Source organism: Micropterus dolomieu, linkage group LG17 (genome assembly GCF_021292245.1).
Source record: "Micropterus dolomieu isolate WLL.071019.BEF.003 ecotype Adirondacks linkage group LG17, ASM2129224v1, whole genome shotgun sequence".
Classification (NCBI taxonomy): domain Eukaryota; kingdom Metazoa; phylum Chordata; class Actinopteri; order Centrarchiformes; family Centrarchidae; genus Micropterus; species Micropterus dolomieu.
Genome location: NC_060166.1, coordinates 21,014,907 through 21,033,641, shown reverse-complemented (window position 1 = coordinate 21,033,641; position 18,735 = coordinate 21,014,907). Strand labels below are relative to the sequence as shown.

The following is an 18,735-nucleotide window of genomic DNA, read 5'->3' as shown; positions in this document are numbered from 1 at the left end:
AGATTTCAATTTTGAACAGTGATTATCAGGAGTGTAGCAGGTGTCCTGTGGACACGTACCAAAACCTTTAACAGCATTTTCTCTGGATAATGAAAACGCTTTTAGTTGTACAAACAGGATTATGATTCTCATCCTTGCTTTCCACACAGGCTTTGCAGTAGTGGCATTATTGTGTGCATATTAATTACCTAGAGTTAATTTAAATGCAACATTTCATTTGCTGTAAGTAAAAAAAAAAACCCAAAACAAACGCACTTTTTATACTACTGTAAGTTACACGTTACAATTGTTGTGATCTGATTGCTCTACCTTATTTGCTGTTGCATTACAACCACAACAACAACTGCTTTACATGTTAAATTATTAGATGTGAGTCCATTACCTGAAGGTTTGAGCTGGTTAGACTCGGTAACATTGCAATGCTGTGTGTGTGCGCACAGCTCAGTTTTGCTGGAGGCTCAGATATTTCTCATGTCAGTGGTTTGATCTTAAATATATGAGGTTAACACAGAGCACATCATAGTGTAGTGGCGGCTTGTCTGCAGATATATTCCTAGATTTTTTTTCCACAGAAGAGAATATAGAAAGTGAATGAACAACGAAAGCTGTTTGGGGATATAACATCTTCATCGTCTTAATGGAATACTTGGAGAGAGCCACTTGCAGCAGACAGAGAAAAGAGAATTGCTGATGGAAGGAGTTACATGTAGAGAGAAAGTGAGATGGTGACTGTCAGTTTTTTTGGCACTGGTGTTGTTTTACTGCTAACCTTCCCACTGATTAAACTGTTATTACTGTGAGAGTCATTAAACATGATAAGGCGAACACCCACAGTACTAGCCATGATTTGGAATCTACAAAAGTACTAAATATCATGTGGTCAAGCATGCTGAAGGATATTTATCCCAGAGTGAGCCGGTTTATTCTGACTGAGATGTTTTGATTGAGCTTAGCTTCTGGTTATTAGCAGAATGAAAGCCTCTGTGTCAACATACAGCAGCTATTTAAACAGGTGGAAGGGATCAGAAGACAAATGACTGGATGATGGGCACAGTAGCATAAAAAGGTAAACCTCCCATCACAAGGGAAACTAGACATCCACAAATGAGCGAGTGAGTGACCAAGAAAGATAAAGAAAGGCAGGGCAAAGAGGGAGGCAGCATAAACAGAGCGGAGACAGGAGGTGAGAGTGACAGCAGTGGAAGCCTTTGATCTCAGGTTTCTAATCAATGGGGATTATGGTCTGCGTGCCAGTGTCAGTCCTAATTATGGCAGCAGCACCAGGAGACAGTGGTGCAGCCAGAAGAGGGGTAGACAAACGGCTTCTTCTTCTAACGAGAGGTGCTTTGCACAGCCCTGTCTAGATGCATCTGATCAGACATCTGAACTGTTTAACAGGACTCAAAAATTCCACGTGCAGATGGATGGATTGATGGATTTAGAAAACAGGCAAAAAGTGTGAATACAACCCTGATGTGTAAATCTTCGACACGCCCAAATATAGTCTGTAGAGACAGTCCTGTCACACATAGTCAACCAAAGTGCTACATTGTGACTCTGATATGCCAGCAGTGTGGGAGCGCGTCACCACTGTAGGGAGTAAACAATGAAAATGCACGACACAGGAAATCGCAGGAAACATAACGTTACAGAAGACTATAAACTGCAATGCGAGGACAGACAGACCCTGGAGAACTACTTGAAAATCTGTGAATGTGAATTCTTTCAACTTTTACTGACAGCAGACAGATTTCTTTGGAATATCTGGGGAGTTAAGATGTCAAAATCTTCGCTGACGTTTGCCTGAGACAGCTTTTGGAATATGATAGATTATGCATCTTGTCCTCACTGTTTTTCTCCTCTTTTGTCATTACTCATAACATTGTAGGGCACAGAACACACTGTTCACTTTTTTGCATTGTGGCGCTAGGCAATATGAGCAGATTAATTCCCAAATCATTTGATGAATTTACGTGAATGATATTATACTTGCAATATATAAAAATGTTTATTTGTTATTGGTCATCTTATTGATATCACCAGGCAACTATGAAATCCTGCACATCATGATGGGTATTGCTTTGAATCAAGATATAGTCACAAAATGGGATGTAGAACAAAACACATGGCTGGATGATGACTGGGTGTTGTAGGTTTTAGGAAAAGTTTTCAAAAGTTCCTGGAAAATTAGAATATTTAGGTTGGACGGGGAGTCCTGATATTGGTATCTGTACATTGTTAGCTATGGGTGATACATATGAACTTCATATAAAATCACCCATTCATATAAAATCTTTTGGAAATGTACCATTTCTTTTGAGACCATAGTGCCACCTAGAGTGTAATTCCACTATACCAAGTTTACCAACATTAAGGAGGTTTTGAGTATGGTAACCTGGGGAAACATGGCAACATGCATCTACTTTTTCCACAAATTTTCCTCCTGAACTAGTTTAACTGTGAGGGTATAACCAACACTTGGAAACAAGAACTGTGCCTTAAATGATGCTTTTTTTTTATTTATAGCTGTTCCCTTACTGGTTAGATTTCTATTTCTACTTTGGCTCAGTTAAGACCATGCTGCTGAAAACAGTCAGAGCAGTCTGTCACTGTGCCAGGCTTTCTGCTAATGAACTGGACCTTTGTATCTCTTCCTCACCAGGCTATTTCTGGAACTGATAGCATCACAATCTGATGTCCTCGTACAGAGATGTAGCCGAGATAACCCATTCAAGCTGCCCTTACCTCTGTCTGTACTGCAAGCTTTGCCAATTTGACCCTGTGTAGGCGCAATCAATACTGGATGTCTTATCAGTCTGAACTCACCTCTTCAAAACCCGAACTTGCCTTTAAAATATGGTAGTGATGCCTGAGTGGTGTTCTTGACCGTGATTATGTTCAGGTGCAATACATAATGTCTCTAATGTTGTGTTATAGCTTTTAAATAAACTATAGTTACTGATTCATGTGTGTTTTCTAAGTAGTATTCTTATATAAAATTGCCAAATAGGTCCCTTGATACTACAAGAGGCAGCTTAATTACCATAAAGCTAACCAAAAACAGTTTTGTTTCTTTTTTATTTGTTTATTTGTTTCCTTTCTTTCCTTCCATTAGAAATTATAGAATAGTTAGTAATGTATAAGGTTACATAATCCAAAGATAAATTGACAATGTTAACATGAAGAAAGGAACTTATATCTATTGCGTTCCTTATGGATTAGTCAAATTAAACAATGTAATGGCGCAGCTTACAAGAGCATTTCTGTGTATACAGTTTGCATAGTTCTTATACAGTGGGAGAGAAAATGCAAAACCAAAACGGACATAAAAACAAGTTGCAAAGAAGAACATTATTTCTAAATTGCAAAGCCACAGGGCAGTCTGGACAACAAAAAACAGATGCAGACCAGCAGTTCAAGAAATTGCTGGACACAAAGTACGTTTTTAAAGAGTTTGGCTCGATATCATCAGACAGGTTGTTCAAAGAGTCTTCTGGGTCTCTGATGTAGAAAGCTTGATAATCCGTAGTCATCTGTCTAGACTGTGAAATGACCAGAGCTGCCTCAAGATTTCAAGCTGTGCTCAGACTCATCAAGGCTTAAAAGCTCAAATGCAACTAGGAGCAAGTCCAAGACGCGTCTTAAAGGTATTGAATAAAATTTCTATTGGGGTTCTTCTTTGCTCTTTGCAGTGGTAGCTAATAAAGTCTGGTAAGGACTAGTTTTCTGTATGAGCAAGCTATTGACAGAATTAGGTTAAATCCACCTTGGCGTGATCAGATCACAGTTTGATGTTATCTCAATTTTACCTTTTTATATTCATATTTACAAGTGGCGTTCAGATTTGCACCCTTTAATATGCCCGATCAAACATGTTTTAATGTGGTATATAAAGGAAAAATCTAAAGTATTCATAAAAGGCTAAAATAGCACAGGACTCGTAAGGGTTAAAGACTGATGAATTCTTGTGGAAATTTAGTAAATCCAACTGCTTCTTTAAACAATAATGAAACCTTATCTACAGATTTGTGCCTGAAGATGGTCAATAGTGGCCTCCCGCCTACCCTCATTAAATGATTGTCAAGGGACTTATCTTACATTCCATGACTGAAGCTCTTCCTATCCCTTCAGTGATTAGAGTCTGGCAAATCTCTCTTCAGCTTGATCAATGATGAAAGACTCACCAATCTGTCCCAACAGTTTGTAGCTTGATCAATAATAAAAATCTTAGGAGTCCAATCATAGCTTGATCAATAATTTACGTTTTACTATTGTGACTCAACCTGACCCCCGTCAATAATGGAGGCCCAACCAATCTAACTCTTCTGGGAAAGGCCGGTTGTTTTTGTTTTTTTTGTGACAAAACAATACCGGAGCAAAAAACGTACTATGTAGGTGTTCCTTCGCTGCTCACTGTGGACTCTTACCTATTAAAGCTTGTGTTGATTTATACATTTAATCACAATTCATCTTACATCAGTTCTTGCTCCTTCACTTTCCGCTAATGGAGTACACTCCCCTACAAAAGATTTTCATTAGAAAGGTGCTGAAAGATAAGGGAAGCAGAGTAGATGAAGATCGTATTAGCTAATAGCATATTTCACAAAGTTCACCCAAAAACAAAAACCTCCACAAAAGTCATTGACACGCCTGTTTCAGCATGTGTGAAACATGAGTATTACTTATCACTACAATTTGTTATTTATTGTATGTTTCACCAGTCCAAAGAGAGCACTACATTTAGAAACAGGTTTCACCAACACAAGCTGATGCTTATAATAATGCTTGTCAATAAAACATAATGCTGTGCAGGCTTTAAAATAACCACTTATTGTGGTTCTCTGCCATTGAACTGTTTACTTGGTAATTGAATACAATCCCTACTGAGCGCCGGGAGCACTCTTTCCCTCGCTGTCATGACGTGGAACAGACAGCAGCAACGTGTCAATCCCTTTGATCCTCCGTAGTTGCTTTATCATCTCCGCACAGCTTATGGTATTGGATTGTTGCTGCGTTTTGTGTGTTATTTCAGCCCACCTTTAAATCACAGAAGAGTGAAAGACACCTAGCACAGGTGGAAAGAGGCAGCTCTTTTTTTTTCTCTCCACCTATTTGCTGTATATGAAAGGTGCAGGAGAATGCGTTGTCATTTGTGTCGCACAAGAAACAGAAGCCTTTGAAAGGGTAACATGAAAGGAGAGAAGTGGCTTGCTAGAAAGGGAGAAAGACCAATAGACAACAACAGCTCCTGAGATGACAGACAGGAGTTTTTTTTGAAGTTTTTTGTCCTTTTTCTTTTTGTTTTAGGTCATGCCTGAGCAAAAAGATAGGGGAAGAGGAAGAGAATGGAGGCGGAGGACAACAATTGTATGTCATACAGGCACTGAATGGGGTTGTTTGATGTGTTTTATGCAAGTACCATAAAGAGGAGAGACACATTGGAAAATAGCACTGCTTTCTAAAAAAAGCTTGTGCATGTTTCGTGCTTAATACACAGAAATACTGAAGAATAACACAAAAAGTATGCAGTTGTAGAATTCAGACAGAAAAGCCAGAACAAACATGTTGTTTGCATTCTGCATTTCGTTGTTATTGCTTGCTTTTCGTGCCTGAAGTGTGCAGCAACTTTTGGTTTAGTTTACTTGCACTTTCTACTTTTTTTTTTTTTTTTTCTCCGTCCATTCCAAAATAACCAGGAGGCTGCTCTGAAATGGAAAATGAGTTTGTTAAAAGCCATGTATTGTTCCAGTACAGAATAGAAGAGCAGTGGCTATTCAGCTGCAGCAGACAGTGAGAGAGAAAAATCCATTCATTTCCTTCTAAATCATAGCTGAGTGAACTTAAAAGGACTTGAGCATTTACCTCCAGTGTCTAAATTTTTAACTGTCCTCTCACGCTCTTTCAACCATCCGTCCATCTCTCCTGCTCTCCGTCTCCTGTGCCCTTCTAGATCTCCATTTGCCCATTTTCTGTCTGACCCCTCTACTTTTTTATCTCGTTTGTTCTCTCCCTCTTTTGACTCAGTGCTTTTCCTCTTCACTTGTCTGTCTGTCTATCTGAATGCTTCTTTTGTTCTGTCTGTCTGTCTCTTTTGTTTAAAATATGTAATGGGACCATAGTCTGATGGTCAAATAAAAACGAGAGTCCAAGTAGCCTTGAGACCAACTTAGAGCAATCATTATTTTTTCCCTTTTGTGAGTTTTAAGTGATCTACGGCAGAAACCTTAAAAATACAATCAGGAAAATCATCAGTAGTGTACTCTTTTACGGAGTACTACACAGACAGTAAATTGCAATCTGGCACTGTGCATATGCAAACAAATGCTGGTGACACTAACTACATAATTGAAAATGACTAACTTCCTTTAATTGGTTGCACTTGTCATCTAGCATTTGTCATCTTTCACAGACTGGGGCCGCAGAGGATAGACATGTCAGATGCTCACCTTAATTTTTTATCTTTTAAAATAAAACTCTTGGCAGGGTTTCCCTTAGCCACGTGGCCCACCTCTGCTGTCTTGGCCACTGCCTTAAGTGACTCTCTGGCCATGTTAAATATAACATGTTTTTAAAAGTTTTGGCAGGAAAATAGAATTCATTGTCACAGAGATTTATCAGTCTGTGGCTACATAGACAATAATTGTTAGTAGCATGAATTCATCATCATTTTGTTAGGTTTTCTTTTAGGATATCTGCTGGAAATAAAAGATAAAAATGGTCAGTGTTACCTAGTAGTAGAGATCAGTAATGAAAAAATGCACTGCAACAATATATCAATTAGCCAACCACATCAATTAAAGTTTTTGTATTTTATAAATATAAATTGCATGTTTCTTCGAAGAAAGCTTTAATTAAACAGTTTGCATCAACTATTTTTTACACCAACTGAGGGTATCAGTCAATTTACAGCAATCAGCAGACCCTTCGTAGCAATAATAGTAATGTTAGCGTTTTACTTTCTGATCATTGCCCACAATAAAAAACATCAAATTAAAATATTGGTTATACACTTCTGTACGTATATGAGGCTACATACAGAGTACCACCTTTAGACAAAGTATTCTTCCACAGAGTCTCTAATGGAAGGATTTTTACTTTACTCTATTTTAAATTATTTATATTCCAATTCCGTCTGTAACTGGGAATTAGCCATTAATTAGCAGAAACAGTGGTAAAAGTAGTCCTGCAATCTTAGTAATAGCTTAAAAGACCAAATGCTTTCGGAAGATCAAATACTGCCTAGCACTTCTTTACTGCATGTTATCTCAGTGCTTCCTGTGAACATTTGTTTACATCTTCCCTGATAAATCGGCCACAGTGTGCAGCATGGAGCAGGCAGTCATCAGTGGCCTGAGGTTGTATTATTAGCTGTAGAAAGGAATCCATTTCTCTCGGTCGCGTCTTTGCTCTGAAACAGCCCTGAGACAGAGGAAAAGACTTGTGTAGCCCTCTGGTTGCAGGAGCAGCCAACGAACAGAGCCCAATGGTCCTGAAAGACAAGGCAATTTGGCCAGAGTGATGGAAATAATGAGAAAAGCATCGTAATGTTGCCAGAGTCCAATTTACAAGGTGGAGGGAGAGAGAGACTGAAAGAGCTAAAAGAGAAGCAGTGACAGAGAAGGAATAAAGGGAAGCAAGAGACAGGAGAGAGAGAGAGAGAGAGAGAGAGAGAGAGCGATCACCCACGCAAGAAGGCCTGGTATTAGTTTTGTGTTCATGTTGAGGTGGCTGCACATTAACCTGTGCAAATGGAGGTTATGGCTTTACTTCCATAGGGCGAGCAAGGAGAGGAAAACAGGGCTGCTGCCAGAGAAAGAGAGAGAGGGAAAGCAGGGAGAAAATTCAGTCTTTCCATCTATACAGTATGCGGCTTTCAGCCTGAGAATCAGCCATAGATATGTCATTATACAGCACATCTCTGGAAGAACAGATTTACCGTGCAAAGTGCAAAAATGACTTTTAGGGATAAAGAAAATCTTCAGAGAAAGTGAGAAAATGAAAACCCTGTCGAAGAGATAAAAGGAGATGGTGAAAATGACACCTGGAGATAATGAAAAATGAGAGCAGCAAATAAGAGACGACAGACCAGCAGAGAGCAAAGGTGATTTTCTGAAAGAAGTGGATAAAAATCCTGAGGAGAAAGTGTGAGTAAGGCACAAAAAAAAAAAGTCCACTTCTCCACTCTTCTCTCTCCTGACTCCACGTTATGACACAGCAGTGTGACGCTGCAGAGCATTGACAAGATTTCAGCAGATGGATGTTTCCTGCCCCCGGGTACCAGTCCAGGACTGAGACCGACATCCAGCCTACTGTCCTTCGTGCTGACTGCTCATGATCACAGTGTCTCTCTGAGGGACTGTGTGTCTCAGCAGCTGGGGAGGCACTGGAGATTACCATCGCAGCTGGATTACAGAGGGCGATTGCTTCATAAACGTTTTCACTGTCCTCCTCCTCATCTCGTAAAGGGGGTAGTTACGGTGAGCTGCTCCCAAGGCTGACTTATCTGCTCTCACTGAGCCCCCGAGGGCTGGCAGAGAGGGAAGAGACCACATACACAGACTGAGACATATGTCTACAGGGCAGACAGCAAGCACTTAGTTGGGAGGCAACAGTCTAAAAAGCCCCGTGGCCATGGAAAGAGAGCGACACAACACACACACACACACACAGTATGAGAGTTAATGAAGCTTTCCAGCGCATATCCCTTCCATAATCCAACGGGGATGTTAATCTCCTGTGGGTCCCTAACTGCTAAAACACAGATACACACACCTATACACACATTATTCAGAGAGCGACTGTGATCATGAGTGTGTGGGAAGGGAGGCATTCAGTGGCTGCCTCTTGTTTCATGATGCAGCTGTTTGGATGAGAGAGGCTTGTTTAGCGGTTTGCTCTTTTTCTTCAGCTTTCTTGAACTGTACTCATTAACTCATTATTAAATCCCTGTAATTATTTTACACTCGCTCCTTTCTGTAATTATAGTGTGTAATTGGGTGGTGATTGTGCAGTGGATAAGCCACATGGCTTTGGTGTGAGAGACCAGGGTTCAACTCCCCACTGTGACACATCCACCAATGTGTCCCTGAGCAAGACACTTAACCCCTAGTTGCTCCAGAGGTGTGTGAACAATTGTAATTTTTGTAGCATACTACTTCTTTCTGTGCAACCTAGGAAAACAAAACGTTTTCCTAGGTTGCTTGTGTTGCTTTTGAATTTCTTTGCATTAAATATGGTATGTATGCGGAAAACTTGCATATATACTGAAATAAAAGATGCTCTGCTGGGTGTAAATGCAGTCTGTGCAGCGTGTTGTGAGAGAAAGCCCACGGGTATGGAAACGTCATGACCCATTGTGAATTTTGCCATCCACTCGGCTTCACTGAAGAGCTGCAAGCACAATACACTCCCACAAGTCATGGCTCCTTTCACTCATCTGTGGTGAGGGAACCATTATGGATGAGGGAGGGAGTAGCGCTCACAGCAGCTGTTAATACTGTTGGCGATAATAAAAAGCGGTCATGTTTTTGTTGCTTCCTACCAAGGAGCCATGAAAGACAACTATTCACACCTCCAATGAAAACTAAGTACGAGCACGAAGCCCTGTTTAATTCTGTTGACACTAATATGGCCCACTGCTTCTCAGAACAGATATAAATGTGAGCCTCCACTGAAAGCTATGATGTTTTGCATGCTAACATGCTATCACTCCCTAGCCAGGCAGTTATATTAATGTGATAAAACACATCCAAACCAACAAATTGTAAACCTCTGTGCTCTTTTTCCCCCTAATCTATATAGAAAACGCTACTTCTAAAAAGTACCTCACTTTGTAACCAAATCCAAATGCGTCTTCCATGCCACAGACCTCCATTGTTTTCTAAAACCTATGAAAACACATCAGTGAGCCACATTGTTGCACTGGGTGACACGTTCTTTTCATTATGATGAACATGGGAACTGTAAATACTTGCTAGAGCAATAAATGTATCCCTACAAATGTCATATTTACGCCTGATTACAAAGTAACATTTGCTAAAAACCACAGTGCCTAGTTTTACAAACAAAGAGAAAATAAAAGTTTGTTTGGTTTGTTTTTGGATTTGGTGGGAGCCAATGTGTTTGGGGCTTGGAGCCACAGACAAAATAGGGCAATCAGAATGTTCTGAGAGGTGGAGTGTCACATTGTTGTCAGCCTTTAAGAAAACTCTAGATTATTGCATTTTCATTTTACAAAACATTTCAACATTAAATATAATATTCGATTGACATTAACCCACAATGATGTAATCCACCTTTATTCTTTGTTAAAAAAAGCTGCCTCCTATCACCCACACTTTATGACGTGACAGTCACAACACAATCACATTGCATATAGATAGAAATGAACAATTTTCTGCTTGAGGGACTTACATTGTGAGGTAAACTTGCCCGTTAATTCAAACCGCCAGCTCCTCTAAACAGTGAATAATGCGACTGCAGCTGCATATATTTTGTATGCAGATGGGGTCAAGAGGTTCAGTTACTGCTCGACTAAAGATTTAAATCAGCAAAATGTGTGATATAAGCAGACCTGCTACTGTTGCCACTGTGCAGACTCTTACAGTGGATGAAGTGATAAACAAAACTCATGCGGTCAGTGGCAGCTTTGTCTTTAAAAAACCAAGTTGTGAACGAGACCAGCAAGGAAGGAGAGACACGAGTAAGGAAGTAGGAGCACTGTGAATTATCTCTGGATGTTTCAGGAAACATGACAGTGACGTCCAGTGTCTGCTCAGAACAAAGATGGTGATGCAGGAGAATGAATGCGTGGCTGCAAAGCCAGAATCAGTGATAACATTATACAGAAATGTGAGCCCCAAAATTCCTAATGAGCATCCTCAGCATCTGGTTAAATTTATGCCTCAAATGATGTGTTTTATCATGAGAAAAAAATGTGTTCCAATGATCCACTACAATACATAATAAAGTGTTTACAGAGTGTATATCAAGGTCAAATAGGCCAATATATAATCCACAAAAAAGGATAAGTAAGCCTCTAAATCAGGATCTGTTTATAAGCATGAGCAGTCTTGATAAAGCCAGAAAGCTGCATAAAACCCCTTTGCAGTGTGAGCTTTTGACCTGATGTTTGCAACCACAAATCCCAGTAATCCCTAAAGTGAAATTTGCATTCCACTGCCTGATTGTTACCGACACCCTTCCTATTCTGCCTCTCCTGACACTTCAGTGCAGTAAAAGCTCATGGTGAGAGTTACCAAAATGCCAGGTCCATAAGAAAATTATGCTTCACTGGTGCTTCATAGAAACAGCTCTGTAAGTCACTACAGAGTTTTCTAGAATATCTTTTTAGCCTGGATAGAGGCTGCGCCGATGAAGCTGGGCAAAGGAATATCTTCATTTTTCAGCTCATGGATATCCTCCCTGAATTCAGTGATGCTTCTTCACTCTCGCACTAGATCTAAAAGGTGATAGGTGACCGATTACACAACTGACACAGGCAACCTGGGATCACAATGTCTTGGAGGGATTCCACCCCGGGAAAAATCTACAGTATTTTGGCATGCTGGCTAGCTACTTTGGCTAAAAACAAACAAAGGCTAGCTAGCAGCAGATTCTGTTGGCGGTACGAGTCCAGGTATAAGGAATCCTTTCTATTGTTCTGTATTTCTAAAGTTAAGTTGACCATGATAAACAGCAGCAGCATCCATATAAATGCTGCGTGCTTGTGTGTCAGATACAATCCACAGAGCATCATGTTTTTGTGTGTATGCACGCATGACTGTTCATTTGTACCTTTGGGATTTGTGAAAGATGAGATGTTTTGGGATTAGTCTGTACATGTGTTTGACTCCAGGGGCATTATTATTATTTTTCAAATATTATTATATATTTGGAGATGCTGAGTAACTACATTTAAATAAGGGATACCTTTAGAAATTCTACACTAAAATGTATTTACACTATTTTAGCAAATCATTGCAAGAATGTACATACTGTATATGTTTTTATTGTTTTAAATGTTTTTACCTTCTTTATTACATCCTCTTTACTATATAAACAAGATGGTCATTTGTCGTTTAGCACTTGCTATCCCAACGTCCAGCAGCACATGTGTATCCACTGCTCCTGATAAATAGATGATTTTTTAAGGCATCCAAGATTAGATTAGGATCTCAGTTTAATTTCACCGTGCATTTTGAAAGTAAATTCTCTTTTCATATCGACTTGCTTGCCCGTAAATCACATTGTGGATAAAAGAAAAAAGATATTGTGAAAGATTCAAGACAAAAACAAAATCAAAAGCTCACCTCACAGACAAATGTAATCTAAGAAAGATGGAAAAAGTTACGGACGACATCAAAGTGATTTTTTTTTTACATCAAACTTTTAAGCATGCTGGTTTTTGTGATTCATTTTACAGTTGGGCTATTTTGCAGCGTGGCCTCCATTGTATAAGCTGAATATTTTACCTTTTCCTTTGCATAAAATGCCCTGATGGTTATTTATTGTAATTGGAATAGGCAGTTACATTTCAGCCCCACGGGGGGTGAACTCATTCAATATCTCTCAAGAAAATCACCAGCTAATGCATAAAGTGACTGCATTGTTTCACAGCATTCTCAGGCAGAGTCATTAAATAAATTAAATATATTTTTCTTCTTTCACATAATATTTAGCTGTGAATAAGCAGATGTTGACACACATACACAATCAGTTTCCCATGCAGCTAGATTACTTCACAAAGTTTTTTTAGTACTTTTAGAAAGCATTTTTAGATTGAGAGGCTGCTTGCTGACAAATCTAATTACCATAAAGGCAGGTGGACTGTTATTAAAATAAAAAACCTGCACTTGATACCTGACACAGTGTCTTTAGGCTAGTGTACACGAGCTCATGAGTGTTTCCCTACACATCTTTGCGGATATGACTGTGTATGCAAGAGTGCTGTAGACTCGAAGGTGTGCGTATCGGTGCACTTGATTTTTGTGTTGGTTCATGTGTCAGTGTGTGTGCATTCTCTCTCCTGAAAATAAAGTGAGTAAATTAAGCCAGTTTTTAGTGCCTGAAGCATGTTGATTCTCTTCACTCTGAATGAGTGGGTCTCTCCTTAATTGTGCCTCCATGAAAAACCTCCTCTTGTTGTGTGTGGAAATGCTTGTGGCCATCAGCCTGTACCATGACGTATTGACTAAAGTATAATCCTGTGACTTTGAACCTCTTTCAAACTTTTATCACTGCCAGTGTAAAACTATGTATAGGGTTGTGTTAATGTATGGGTCTATATTTGGTAGATGTTTTAAAGTGGAATGCCTTACAGCCAGACATGTTCCATGCACACACAAGACCTTTATCTCTTTCGTCTGCACTGAGATAAAAAGGTTGCACAACACTTTTATCTCATGATACATAAATTTTTAACTCTTTATCTTTGTCGTAGAAAAGAAAAGAATATCAAGAACCATGTATAAAATAGAGCCTACCTGATATATTGGCCTATATTAAAAGCTGCTTTTAGGTTATATCACATGCACAGACAATGCACAATAATCAGCATCACTGCAAATGTGTCAGTGTCCATGTTGGGTCTACGTTTAATATATGTAGAATCAATGTTGCCAACACATAGTTTGTCCACCAGAGAGCACTGACAAATTTACTTTTTTACCTAAAATTACCGGATCAATACAGATCTTGTTCAGATTTCTTTAGTTACCAAGTTGGTAATATTTTATGGGTCATACCTCAGAAAAACTTTTCTCCTCGAATGAACATAATGGAATACAGCACTCATAATTGTACACATCTAGTTAATTTATTATACTGCTAGCGTAACCTAAAGAGTCGCTGAGTCACAGCTGGTCACCTGAACATGAATGAAATGGGAATTTGTTTTACAGATACAGGTCAACCAGTAAAAAGTTTAAAGGTTCAGTGTTTAAAGTTTTAGCAGTATCTAGTGCTGAAGGTTGTGAATTGCAACCAGCGGCTCACAGTGCATTCACGTGCTGCTCAGATGGTCCCATTTCCCGAGTTGTGAAGTCATTCTTCCGACTTAAGGGTGTGAATATTTGCTTTAAAATCGGAATGTCGAATCAACATGGACACTACTGCAAAGATGTGTTGGATTAGCATTATAGAGCATATAAACAACACGTAGACATCTAGTACAAATGACATGTTTACAAAATATGTATATGCAATATGTGATTTTGCACAAATGAACGTTCTGTATACTTCTATATGTCTATATGTACACTTTATTTCTCTTTTTGCAATAAAGATTTAAAGAGGAAATGCATCAGTCACCGCTCACCCATCCCTTTCCAAGTGCAGGAGAAGCTACGCTCAAAATGCTCTGTTGGTTCTTAATACGCGTGGGCTTCCATTCTTCTTTTCTTACTTCTAAACCAGTCGACTACTACTACTACTACTACTACTACTATTACTACTAGTACTGCTACAACTATTGTTACTTGTTGTTCTTCTTTGTACGTATTCAGCGCAGTGATGAAACGCACTCTGTAGAGCAGTTTGTCTGTTTGGGCTACTGTAGAAACATGGCGACGTCCATGTAAGAGGACCCGCGGCGTATGTAGATAGAAATGGCTCATTCTAAGGTAATGAAAACATAACGGTTCATTGTGTATGCTCTTTATACACCACTGAAAACATGGTTATGTATGATGATGACGATATTGCATTTCTGTCAAGATTACACACTGAACCTTTAAAATGAGTTTTTCTTTCTAGAATGTCTCTTTTTTCCTCTTAAGTTGAACTAAAACACATTTTTCCAGGTTCCGTTTTTAGCAAAAAAAAACAAATGTCAACTGATGTATTGCCAATGGATTTTATTGGCCTAAAATATTCAGTATTGGTCAGACTTGAGTATGAAACACAATATCATGACCACGATTTATCTTGAGAGCTGTTTTCTGTCTTTCATGTTACAGGAAGTGAGCGAAACATCCACGTAGTGCCTATTTGTCATCATCATGTCTTTTAGGCATGCATGCGAGCAGTCTACTGAAGCTAGCCGAAGGGACATGGCTTTAGCTAATGGCTGTGAACAAGATGGTTCCAGTTGGCTTTTCTCACTCCTTCATCATCTGCATGCTTCTCATTTTGTTTGGTGAATTCACCGGTTAAACGGCTCGTGTCGTTTCAGACAGCAGCTGCACGCTTGAGGGGAGGTTTCAAAGTAGAACATTTTCCATCCCTTCAGCGTAGAGCAGGCGGCATTGGGAGTCAATTCCTGCAAGGCCAAAGCCATTTTTAAAAGCATTAGCGGCACTGCCTGAAGCGAGGCATGCTGTAGATTGTAACATATGACCGTCTATATTTCCCCTATGGGTCTTTTATGATGTACTGTACGTGTCAACATTCTTTATATGAGTGTTTCTGTTTACCATACACATGTTATTCGACTTTTTGTCTTGATATGAAGTGTGTGCTGAAGTGTCAAAGATCTTGAACGTGAAGTGCAACTGTATGAGACATCTTCAGTATGTGAGCAGGAAGTCTGGAATAACGAGTATTCATTGATTTTAAAAACCACAACATTTCATTTTCCCTCAATAAGACAAACTTAAAAGGAACCATGACTCACACACATTGGGATTCTCTCCGCTTCTCATTTATGTGCAAATACACTGATGTTTCAATGTTTCCACCCTAAAGGATCAAAAAAAACAAAAAACAGAGCCAGTTAGACATGATAAGAAGACTTCCATCTTAGCTCTCACAAAAGGCGCCAGCTGAGAGCAATAGCCGTCTTCACCAACATGAGATGCATTGTTGTGATAAAAGAGGCTCTTGAATATAAACTACACAAGGCTCATCTGTGAGACTTTTTTCTCCTTATGTGTGGTCTTCTGCCCACAAATACATAGGCATCAACATGCTAAAACCCAAGGGAAAAGTTCGTAAAATTATTCCCAGGACACATGAATGCACACATAAGCCACTGATATAAGTGCTTTTCAGCTTGGTATAACCAGCTGTCCCCATACTTCTGTGATGAAACATGATGTTTGATTGTGTCAAAACTCAATACATTCAAATAGCCACATTAAAAGCTAACTTCCACTCTGAACCGTCTTGTCTGTACGCCAGTCTGCTTGAAGGATCACATCATCCACATCAGTTTTTCCTCTGTGCAGCTTTTATTTCAGTGCGTCCCTGTTCTCTCTTCTCTGCTCAATAGAGAGAGGATTACAGCGGCATCACTCAAACTATGTCTCTACTGAAATCCATCTATCAACTCTGTCCCTGAGCAATATATCTGTATTCCTCCCAAGTGGGGAGATCAAATATTTCGTATTGCGCAGTGAAATACATCCAGAGGTTTTTAGCCAGTTCTACATTTTTTTCCCCTTCTAAAGCCAATTATTTTACATCAGATCAAAGGCATTTATTTAACATTTACAGAGGATAAGCTGATGGTAGTGGGACTCTTGAACAGATGTGTTTCCATGTTGGCACACAAACAACTACACTCAGCTACAGCATGTACTATGAAAACACATTTTCATGCAACACAAACACAATCATTGACTGCTTTGAATTCCTGAAACTTCATTTATACCAACTCCTTCTCTCTCTTTTTCTCTTCTCCCACCTTTCTACTTCTTCTCACTCCTCCACAGGTGTGAGTGGACAGGAGTGGTGAGGTTTCTTCCCAGCATGCCACCAGTACAGCAGCATTACAGGGCCACTGTGCCCACAACAGGCTGGATCCTGTCTTTGGCGGTGTTTCTTGCTCTTCAGGTAAAATTTGTTCCGACAGATAGCCCCTTTTTTATCCCTTTTTTTTGCAGAGTAGAGCTGCGAAGATTTTTTTTATTTTTCCATATTCATTATTTATTTCCAATCTATTATTTTTGGCAGCCATGTTAATCTCTTGACTCTGGGCACAAATCCACTCAAATTCTATGCAGGCAAGTTTTAGTATCAATCAAAGTGTTTTTAGATTTACCTGCATTATTTTTATGTTTGCTTTTAATGTTTTAAATTGTTGTTTTCCTGAACATTTGTTGTACATACTAGACTTTCTTAAAGTTATTAAGAGACCAAGTGGTAAAATTGAACATACATTAAGCCCCGGCCGCCTCTTGAGATACCGTTGCTACATCTGTCAAGCTTTCCATACCCGCATATACAAACATGCAGCCAGCAGTGATAATGGTGCCATTTATCACTCAAAATACTCAGTAAACAATAGGTTCTGCTGGCAGACAGATGTAGACAAAAGCAGTCTCTTTAGACAAAAGCACTCTTTTCAAACAAGTGATCGTCAATTTGGTCGGCTAAAATGACGACTGTGGCTGCGACATTTTATCAGCTGTAGCTAGCTAGCTAATTAATGTAACATTAGCGGCATAAGTTGGCTGAAAATGCTGTCTCTTAGGCTAGCTGTCAAGATGAGGACTAAACGATGTGTTTGGTAAATGTAACCTTACGGTAGATTGAGTAATGTTGGCTGGGGTTGCTAGAGTGTAAACCTCCCCAAATGCAATAAAAAGTAATACAGAGCTGCTAACGGTGCGCTAATATCCAGGACCTGCTTCCACATAGTGAAGAAATACTACATGTAGATGTGTTATTCGTCAACACTAAAGGATGGAACTAATGCTACCACTGTAGGTAGAAAGCTACATGCTAATATTTGGTACCTATATTTGAGAAGATAAACACATTAAAAGACAAAAAAAGACAAACTCTTTAAATGCAGGGAATCATTTTTACTACAGCCCCAAGCACATCTCTTCAACATGTGGAGAAATCCTTATCTAGGCAGACCTGCTGTGCCTGATTACGGTTGCTACGCTATGACTGGACAATTGCTGTTCAGGGATGGTCAATTGTGCACAGGTAGTGCTAGTAATCATATACTAATCACTAAGAATGTTCTCAGTGAAACATTTTCAGCAAGATGTCATAAATACAGTACTTAGTTGATTCCATGGTGTCAGCTTGTGGCTATATTTTCTGCTGATCCTTCTTTACCCCTTGAAATTTGACTCTCTTTATCTAATGTTAGAAATGATCTGCACTTTCTGCCAGACAAAAGAAACACAGAAACCACAATCTGAAAATACTCCAAATGTCACCACATTTTTTTGCAAATGACCTTTATTTTGAATGTGAAAATAGTTTTGTCTGCGTTGCAGCCGTTGAGAAAATCCTTCATGTACAGTATATTAGCGTCATCTAGTTTTGTGTCCCCCTGGCTTCTTTTCTTAGTCTTCACTTCATCATTCTGTAAACACAAGATATAAAGGACAAAAACAACAGGGAACCCCTGAGTCCAAACTACGTGCAGTGTTTTTTAAAATCATGTTGTCTCTCTCTCCAGGGTGCTGCTCATGCTGCTCCATCAGGAGACAACAAGCTGGTTCGCACCACCAGAGTGAGGAGACAGACCCCAGGGGGGGATCAGCCCCCTTCCACTTCCTCAGCCAACCAGACCCTGCGGGACCAACCCGTGGTTTTTAACCATGTCTACAACATCAATGTACCCTTGGAGTCTCTGTGCTCTGTCGACCTGGATGCCTCTGCACCATCTGACCCAGGTGATGGTGAGGTCCTCTGATCGATCGAGTGTTTGTGTTTAAACTCACTGTAGCTGTTACGTCCCCGGCTTGTCTAGGGGTGTGGGACGAACAAAAGATAAATAAAACGGGTGTAAAAACCAAGGAAGGACTCAAAACACATGTCAAGTTAATATAT

The 18,735-nt window shown here is 39.5% G+C and overlaps 1 protein-coding gene across 1 annotated transcript in view; it reads left to right on the top strand.

The window, feature by feature from the left end:
* Window positions 1-18,735, top strand: part of LOC123986100 (tenascin-R-like) — a 113,256-nt gene that overhangs the window by 2,152 nt on the left and 92,369 nt on the right. The window contains exons 2-3 of the mRNA XM_046074182.1: window positions 16,653-16,773; window positions 18,362-18,578. Of these exons, the coding sequence (XP_045930138.1) occupies window positions 16,690-16,773; window positions 18,362-18,578 (301 nt within the window). The 5' untranslated portion in view covers window positions 16,653-16,689. The remainder of the gene's footprint in view (window positions 1-16,652; window positions 16,774-18,361; window positions 18,579-18,735) is intronic.